The sequence below is a fragment of the Nerophis lumbriciformis genome, linkage group LG32 (assembly GCF_033978685.3).
Source record: "Nerophis lumbriciformis linkage group LG32, RoL_Nlum_v2.1, whole genome shotgun sequence".
Classification (NCBI taxonomy): Eukaryota; Metazoa; Chordata; class Actinopteri; order Syngnathiformes; family Syngnathidae; genus Nerophis; species Nerophis lumbriciformis.
In genome coordinates, this window is record NC_084579.2 from 4,383,033 (window position 1) to 4,393,032 (window position 10,000).

A 10,000-nucleotide genomic window follows, 5' to 3' on the forward strand; every position below is an offset into this window, starting at 1 on the left:
GTTATGTTTATTTTGTGTGTTGTGACATTAACGTTCGAGCAACATTAAGTTATTGCTATTGCTCTGCACTATTTTGAATTTTACTATGTTTGTGATTGCACATTTGCACATTACCGTACATTTTGGGAGTGAACAGAGTTGTTAGAACGCTGGTTTTTAATATATTATTAAAGTTTAACTGACCTATCTGACTGTTTTTTTGACATTCCCTGTAGCGCAGTTAGATGCGGCTTACAACACGGGGCGGCTTATAGGTGGACAAAGTTTTGAAATATGCCGTTCATTGAAGGCGCGGCTTATAACACGGGGCGGCTTATGGTGCGGAAAATACGGTAATTAAAAACATTTGTATGCACGTACAACACCTTCAGTATATCAATATGTGGAATTAAATGATGGAATGGATTAAGCAAAGCAATCAAACAAAGTACTAATATGATCCACTTCTGGCCCTCCACCTCATTTTATATGGCCTGCAAATAATCCATCCATCCATGCATTTTCTACTGCTTGTTCCTTTTGGGATGGCGGGGGGTGCTGGAGCCTATCTCAGCTGCATTGGGGCAGAAGGCGGGGTACACCATGGACAAGTCGCCACCTCATCACAGGGCCAACACAGAAAATACCTTATATTTTCTTTCTTTATTTTCTTACCAAAGGGTTTTTTTTTCTAGTTTGACAGGGGGAAATGTCCAATATTGCAACAAATATATTATCTAACTTTGTTGGATAAAATCCAAATAAATTATTAAATATCTGCTTAACTTATGATTTCGAAGAAAGTTATCCATCAAATTGTACACTATAAAAATTACCAATAGATTTTTACTGTAACATTTAGGGAGTTTTTTTTTTTTGTTTGTTTTTTTTTACAGCATATTACAGTAAGTTGGAAAAAAACCAAAAAACAATGTTTATTTTTTTACAGTAAAATTCAACTGAGCTGTCTTTTTTTTTTTTTTTACTACAAAATCCACAGTTGATGATTTTATGGTACCACATTTTATTATGGTAAAAAAGTGGATGCTGAGTTGCCAAAATAAAATTATTTCTATTTACAGTAATATGTTGTAAAAATACCAAAAAAACACTATTTTACAGTAAAAGTCTGGCAACTACACTGCCAGTTTTTTTTCTGTAAAAAACTGATAAAATCCACAGATTTGTTTTTACTCTTTACTCAATTTATTTTAATTTTTTTCAATTATTCAAATTCATAGGCAACTTCGTTAATTATTTACTGTTTCAAGCCATTACTGCAGTCTTGCCCTCGATGAAAACATGTTTGACACCCCTGGTTTGGTGAGACAGGAGCAGTAAATGCAGTGCCAATTGATCTCATGCAGGGGTGCTCATTACGTCGATCGCGATCTACCGGTCGATCTCGGAGGGTGTGTCAGTCGATCACCAGCCAGGCATTAAAAAAATAGTCCTAAAAATGAGCGATCATAAATCTTCACTATGACGTCACTTTCGTCACTTGATTGACATTCACGGCACCCGAGGGTCTTCTGAGATGACGCTGGCTGCTGCCAGCTCATTAAAATTACCGACTGGAAGGCGAGAAACACTTTATTTCAACAGACTCTGGCGCCGTACCTGTCGTCAAAACTCCAAAGACCGACTGCACAGTTGCACAATAAAAGCTCTGCTTCATCCTGCCCGCGCTACCAAAATAAGAGTCTCAGAAAGCTGGCGTGCACAAGCTAGCAAGCTACGGAGTTTGCCGACAATGTATTTCTTGTAAAGTGTATACAAAGGAGTACGGAAGCTGGACAAATAAGATGGCAAAAACCAACCACTTTCATGTGGTATTGGACAGAAAGGAGGACTTTTTTTCTCCTCCATTTGAAAATGTGGACGTTATCATCACCACTGTCTGATTCCAATCAATGCAAGTCATCAGAATCAGGTAATACACCAACTTATATTCTTGTCTTCATGAAAGAAAGGAATCTATATGTGTTAAACATGATTGTATTATCTTTAACCACTTTTAAGTTGTTAACAATATTAACTATATGTGTTAAACATGCTTGTATTATCTTTAACCACCTTTAACTTGTTAACAATATTAACTATATGTGTTAAACATGCTTGTTTTATCTTTAACCACCTTTAAGTTCCATCTAGTGATGGGTCCAGCAACACCGATGCATCGGCGCATGCGTCGAGCTCATAGAGCAAAACCCTGTGTCGGTGCGCGTACCGCTTTTAGAAAGTCACGTGACGGATCATGTGCTGTTTGGGTCACGTGACCGATACGCGAACTGTGTCGCACTGACGCCTGCGCGCCAAACTGTGTTTTTATAAGGAAGTGCATCTGTCAACGAGATGCTGCTGCCAACAGAATCGCCGCACTTCTGTCGTTGGTCATTTGTAATTTATCGTCGTCGGAGATCATGGAGCAGCCTCAGGCAAAAAGAAAGATTTCCGCCGTGTGGGAATAATATTATATCATATATCGGAAAAAAGGTATTTGTGTTAATTTCCTTGTCGTTTCATCCTGTTCTCTCAAAGTTTCCACTTGATCTATTAGAATTCAAAATCTCTTCAAAATGATTCTTAGTTTACTATTCATATTTTCTGCAGGTTAAATGTCTCATTTGTACGACAGAATTGTCGTACATTAACAAATCCACCTCCTCAATGCTGTCAGTCGGAAAAATAATAACTAAGAAGAGAAATCGTCTAAAATTTAATACGTTGGAAAAACAGTTTTTTTTAAATAAAAATGTGTAAAAAAAAAACAAAAAAATACTATTTTTATTTAAATGAAAATATGAAATAATTAGGGATGTCCGATAATGGCTTTTTGCCAATATTCCGATATTGCCCAACTCTTTAATTACCGATACCGATATCAACCGATACCGATATCAACCACTATATACAGTCGTGGATTTAACACATTATAATGCCTATAATGGACAACCAGGTATGGTGAAGATGAGGTACTTTTTAAAAAAATTTATAAAATAAAATAAGTTAAATAAACTAAAAACATTTTCTTGAATAAAGAAAGAGTTAAACAATATAAAAACAGTTACATGAAAACAAGTAATTAATGAAAATGAGTCAAATGAAGTGTTAAAGGTTAGTACTATTAGTGGACCAGCAGCACGCACAATCATGTGTGCCTACGGACTGTATCCCTTGCAGACTGTATTGATATATATTGATATATAATGTAGGAACCACAATATTAATAACAGAAAGAAACAACCCTTTTGTGTGAATGAGTGTAAATGGGGGAGGGAGGTTTTTTTGGGTTGGTGCACTAATTGTAAGTGTATATTGTGTTTTTTATGTTGATTTGAAAACAAAAAAAAACAAAAAAAAAACGATACCGATAATAAAAAAAAACCCAATACCGATAATTTCCGATATTACATTTTAATGCATTTATCGGCCGATATCGGACATCTCTAGAAATAATCCTAAATTAAATACAATGACTTAGTTTATATTATTGTATATACTAAGTCATAAAATCAGTGTCAGTTGAGTCGGTCCATAGGTTGCCTGTAGGGATTTTTAATGTCCAGCAGATGTCAGTATTTAGTGACACAGTATCGACACAGTATCAATACAGTTTTGCAATGTGTCAAAACGCTTCATGACGCCTCATCAACCCATCACTAGTTCCATCCATCCATCCATTTCTACCGCTTATTCCCTTTGGGGTCGCTGGAGCCTATCTCAGCTAAAAATATTAACTATTTGTGTTTAACATGCTTGCATTATCTTTAAACACCTTTAAGTTGTCAATATTAACTATATGTGTTAAACATGCTTGCATTATCTTTAAACACCTTTAAGTTGTTAACATTAACTATATGTGTTAAACATGCTTGCATTATCTTTAAACACCTTTAAGTTGTTAACAATATTAACTATATGTGTTAAACATGCTTGCATTATCTTTAAACACCTTTAAGTTGTTAACATTAACTATATGTGTTAAACATGCTTGCATTATCTTTAAACACCTTTAAGTTGTTAACAATATTAACTATATGTGTTAAACATGCTTGCATTATCTTTAAACACCTTTAAGTTGTTAATATTAACTATGTGTGTTAAACATGTTTGCATTATCATTAAACACCTTTAACTTGTTAACAAAAACATATATTTCATAAATAAGTAAATATAAATGATATATATGAATGAGGTAGATCCCCACGACTTGATCAATTGAAAAGTAGCTCGCCTGCAGAAAAAGTGTGAGCATATGGATTAGATGAGGCGATATCGGCTGATTAAGTATCACGGTAACTATCATAAGTTTGTTATGTCAGCGTCATTGTAGTACAGAAGTGACTTTTAGGAGAAATGGTGGGTGGCCCTTAGAAGGACCTTTGGTTTAGCTAGATAAGACGGACACTTTATCCTCCGAAGCCGTACAGAGTGCGACCTTGTCTCTTGAGCGCGTACACAACATCCATGGCGGTCACCGTCTTCCTCTTGGCGTGCTCGGTGTAGGTGACGGCGTCACGGATGACGTTCTCCAGGAACATTTTCAGCACACCGCGAGTCTCCTCGTAGATCAGCCCGGAGATACGCTTGACGCCGCCGCGGCGAGCCAGGCGGCGGATGGCGGGCTTGGTGATGCCCTGGATGTTGTCACGCAGAACTTTACGGTGACGCTTGGCGCCTCCTTTTCCTAGACCCTTACCTCCTTTGCCTCTGCCGGACATGATTGTTCGTTGGACTAAAGTAATATAATGACCCTAGTGGATGTGTAGAGCTTTTTATTACAGGACTGCGGACCTGAAAGAAGACAGGTTGGTGTGTAGAGCTTTATATTACATGACTGCGGACCTGAGAGAAGACATGTCTTACTTGCTTTATGGGCGGTGCTTCACGACACAATACTTGTTCTTTGTTCCAATGCAAATTTATTCCCATTCATGCAGCATTTGTGAAAATAAATGTATTTCCAACGTACTTTGGTCACATTTTAAGTGTTTTTCTCTGAACATGCTAAGAAAGTCTCTGGGTATTATAAAGAAGACAGTGAAAACAAATATAATGAAAAACATTTTGTAAAGGCAATACTTCTCATAGAGTGTCAATCAAAACATGAAATTATGATACATTTAGTATTTGGAAGAGCATGTTAGTAGAGGTATTTGGTGTTTTCTCTTTCTTCCCTTCCATTTTTCTGCATTCTTTATTATCTATTATCCACTTTATTGTTGATAATAGAGGTAAATTATTGGTATTGTTCATTATCAATAGCACTATTTCTATTGGTATTTGTATTGCTCAATTTGTAGTGTAATAATGCTCATTGTCATTTCTGTATTATTATTATTTATTTCGCTAACTGCTTCTTTGTTATCACTTTTACCATCATATTTGTACATATCATATTTGCTGATGTTGCTCTATTGTTGTTGTTATTAGGGCCCGCATGGCCCATTGCAAAAGGTTTTATATTATTATTATTTTTCTTCCGCCGCCTCTTTGAGCACTAATTTGACCCACTTAACATGCTTCAAAACTCACCATGTTTGACCCACCCATCAGGACCTGCGAAAATTGCCTTTTGATAAAAAAAAAACCAAACCCCAAAAATAAAAATTGCGCTCTAGCACCCCCTAGGAAAAAAAAAAACTAGACTGCCTGTAACTCCCACTAGGAAGGTCGGAGAGACATGAAACAAAAACCTCTATGTAGGTCTGACTTACACCTACCTTTCATAATTGTATATTCAAATCAACAGGAAGTTGGCAATTCCCCCTTCAAGACAAAATAAGTACTAAAAACAGTCACTTTTGCCTCTTTGCGCTGTAATTTGACCCCCTTAACATGCTTCAAAACTCACCAAACTGAACACACACATCAGGACTGGCAAATATTGTGATCTAATAAAAAAACCTAACCCCAAATTTAAAAATTGCGCTCTAGAGCAATTTTTGAATAAAACAGAGAAAAAACTGCTCCTCGGAAGAAAAAAATTACAAAAGTGCCTGTAACTCCCACTGGGAAGGTCGGAAAGACATGAAACAAAAACTTCTTCGTAGGTCTCACTTAGACCTACATTTCATAAATTGACACCCCCCAGCAAAAATTAACAGGAAGTTTGCTATTCCCCCTTCAATACAACATTTTTGTAAAAACCGGTCACCTTCCTTCAAAATCTATCTCCTCTGAGCGCGTTTGTCGTTTCGGCTTCAAACTAACACAGGAGAGAGATTGAGCCCTTGTGTATAAAAGTATAGAACAGCGTTTTAATTGTTGTTTTGTTTGCTGTTGTTGTTTTTGTATTACCCCACTCTTGTACCCACAATTTCCACCTCTGTCTTCCTTTCTTTTCTCTTTCTATCCCCTCCTGCTCCGGCCCGGCTGCACCAAATGATAATAATATTTTATAAAGTCAAATACAAATAAGGCAACACGAGAAGTATCTTACACTTCTCTTTTGTAAAGTAAATCTGAAGAGCCGATATGGACATCTACATCAACTATATGATTTGCCTGAGAAGCTGGACAGAACAAAAAAAAAGAAGAAAAAAAAGAGGTATTTGGTGTTGTCTTATATCCACTAACGAGTACACTTTAATTTGACCACAGTTATAATTAGGGACGAGATGCTGCATCTCAAGGAGCTATCCCAAATACATTTAAATATATATTTACTAGAGATGCGCGGATAGGCAATTATTTCATCCGCAACCGCATCAGAAAGTCGTCAACCATCCGCCATCCACCCGATGTAACATTTGATCAGAACCGCACCCGCCCGCCATCCGCCCGCACCCGCCCGTTGTTATATATCTAATATAGACGATGCAAGGCATTAGTGAGGTTATAAAGCTTTTGCCTGTTAAAGAAAGGGGACTGATCCAATGCAGCACAGACATTCGCGTGCCACGCTGTCACGACCCAGACGCACACCAGTGCGCAATCATATGGGAGCCGCGCTGAGCGCACCTCCAAGAGCGTCTCGCTGCCGGCGACGGCCGGGTATGGGCCCAACGCTCCAGCGCCATCCATTTTCAGGGCTAGTTGATTCGGCAGGTGGGTTGTTACACACTCCTTAGCGGGTTCCGACGTCCATGGCCACCGTCCTGCTGTCTATATCAACCAGGGTGAGCCCCACCCCTTTTGTGAGCGCACTGCGCGTAACACCCATGTTACGCGCCCCCGGCAACAGGGGTGGCGGGCATGTAAGCTGCGCGGGCGGAGCGCGCGGAGTGACCCCTGTTACGAGCCCCCGGCCACGGGGGTGGCGGGCAGGTAAGCTGCTTACCTGCTGCGCGTGACGCCGGCCGCGGCGAAGGCGGATGAGGCGGGGTGTCGGTGCGGTGGGCGCGGTGGTGACCCTGGACGTGCGTCGGGCCCTTCTCGCGGATCGCCTCAGCTACGGCTCCCGGTGGGGCCCTCTCGGGGGAAGGGGCCTCGGTCCCGGACCCCGGCGAGGCGTCGGGGGCCTTCTCCGCTCCGTAAAAGTGTCCATCTCTTTTTTTTTTCTTCTTCTGTTGTGGCATATGCTGCAGGTGCCTGCTCGTTTTTCGTATGTGGGTAACAACATTTAACTATGTATATATATTTCCCAATTGGTTTAACTGCCACCCGCCTGAATCTATTTAAAATCTAATTTTTTTTTATTTCAACCGCCCGACCCGACCCGACCCGACCCGACCCGCGGATAAAATCGAATTTTTTTAAATTTCATTCGCCCGATCCGCGGATAATCCGCGGACTCCGCGGTTGTGCCCGCAAACCGCGCATCTCTAATATTTACACAATTTGTCCTCAAACCTAATTTCAAAATGTCAATTGTTTGAATAAAAACCAGCCCAAGACAACGAAGGTCAGGGGTTAGCTCAGTTGTGTTCCTTGTCCGTCACAAACGAGATTCAGGTACTGTAGACAAGATTAAATAGAACTTTATTCATTTATTTGACATTTACTCTGGTGTAAAAAATGAAGGTTGCAGTAGCAGCAACATTGTGTGCAGTGTACAAGACAAAACAAAAGCAGCATATCAAGTAGAGCAAAAAACAAAAAGACGTACAAAACAACACAAAAACATAACACATTAAAGATTTAGCAGAACGTGACCCACAATCCTTGGTACACACTTTTTCTCACAGTTGTGTAAGATTTTAATGGCATTTTCTTTGATGGTTCATGTGATCCTCGTTTGAAACAAATTATTCGCTTAAAGCAAATCATTTTTATTGAATGAAGTCGCTTTACTGATAAACACTTTTTATCAACTGCCATTATTGTCTCCTTATTACTGACTAACCCAAATAAACACTTATAATTTCACTATTTTGATTTCATTTAAACACAACAATTATGTTTTGGTGTCAAAATACCGTTGCTATTGTGAGAATGAGATATTTTTAAGTGTTCTTTCTTAATTCATAGTCATGTTTAAGGCAGCTAGTATTTGACCATGTAGTGTGTCTTCTCGCGATCTCCTTGCTTTTATCTTATGTCCGCTAGTAAACTCTTTGTTTTGTCTTAAAGGGGAACATTATCACAATTTCAGAATGGTTAAAACCATTCAAAATCAGTTCCCAGTGGCTTATTTTTTTCGAAGTTTTTTTCAAAATGTTATCCATCACGCAATATCCCTAAAAAAAGCTTCAAAGTGCCTGATTTTAACCATCGTTATAAACACCCGTCCATTTTCCTGTGACGTCACATAGTGAAGCCAACACAAACAAACATGGCGGAAAGAACAGCAAGCTATAGCGACATTAGCTCGGATTCAGACTCGGATTTCAGCGGCTTAAGCGATTCAACAGATTACGCATGTATTGAAACGGATGGTTGTAGTGTGGAGGCAGGTAGCGAAAACGAAATTGAAGAAGAAACTGAAGCTATTGAGCCATATCGGTTTGAACCGTATGCAAGCGAAACCGACGAAAACGACACGACAGCCAGCGACACGGGAGAAAGCGAGGACGAATTCGGCGATCGCCTTCTAACCAACTATTGGTATGTGTTTGGCATTAAAGGAAACTAACAACTATGAACTAGGTTTACAGCATATGAAATACATTTGGCAACAACATGCACTTTGAGAGTGCAGACAGCCCAGTTTTCATCAATTAATATATTCTGTAGACATACCCTCATGTCAGCAGGCCAGGGAAGCTAGGGTCGATATTCTTCTCTTGATCATCTTCGGGACGGTGTGAGCCAAGACATCCAGGGGGTTTAGCTCGCTCGTCTGCGGGAACAAACTGCCGCCATTGCTTGCCGTGCTAGCGAGGTCCTTTGTCCCTAAATTGCTCACACACTCCGGCAGATTCAATGGGGGTCTGGCGGCAGATTTCTTTGACTTTATCGTTGGAAATGCATCTGCTTTGAGTGTCGCAGGATATCCACACATTCTTGCCATCTCTGTCGTAGCATAGCTTTCGTCGGTAAAGTGTGCGGAACAAACGTCCAATTTCTTGCCACTTTCGCATCTTTGGGCCACTGGTGCAACTTGAATCCGTCCCTGTTCGTGTTGTTACACCCTCCGACAACACACCGACGAGGCATGATGTCTCCAAGGTACGGAAAACAGTCGAAAAAACGTAAAATAACAGAGCTGATTTGACTCTGTGTTTGAGAAAATGGCGGATTGCTTCCCGATGCGACGTCACGTTGTGACGTCATCGCTCCGAGAGCGAATATTAGAAAGGCGTTTAATTCGCCAAAATTCACCCATTTAGAGTTCGGAAATCGGTTAAAAAAAAAATATGGTCTTTTTTCTGCAACATCAAGGTACCGTATTTTCCGCACTATAAGGCGCACCGGATTATTAGCCGCACCTTCTATGAATTACATATTTCATAATTTTGTCCACCAATAAGCCGCCCCGGACTAAAAGCCGCGCCTACGCTGCGCTAAAGTGAATGTCAAAAAAACGCTGCGCTAAAGTGAATGTCAAAAAAACAGTCAGATAGTTCAGTCAAACTTTAATAATATATTGAAAACCAGCGTTCTAACAACTCTGTCCCAAAATGTACGCAAATGT

General features: G+C 39.7%; 1 protein-coding gene across 1 annotated transcript; it reads right to left on the reverse strand.

The window, feature by feature from the left end:
- Positions 1-4,242: 4,242 nt before the first annotated feature.
- LOC133574879 (histone H4-like) lies at positions 4,243-4,706 on the reverse strand. The gene has a single exon (XM_061927212.2). The coding sequence runs from the start codon at positions 4,701-4,703 to the stop codon at positions 4,392-4,394; it is 312 nt and encodes a 103-aa protein (XP_061783196.2). The 5' UTR covers positions 4,704-4,706; the 3' UTR covers positions 4,243-4,391.
- Positions 4,707-10,000: the final 5,294 nt, after the last annotated feature.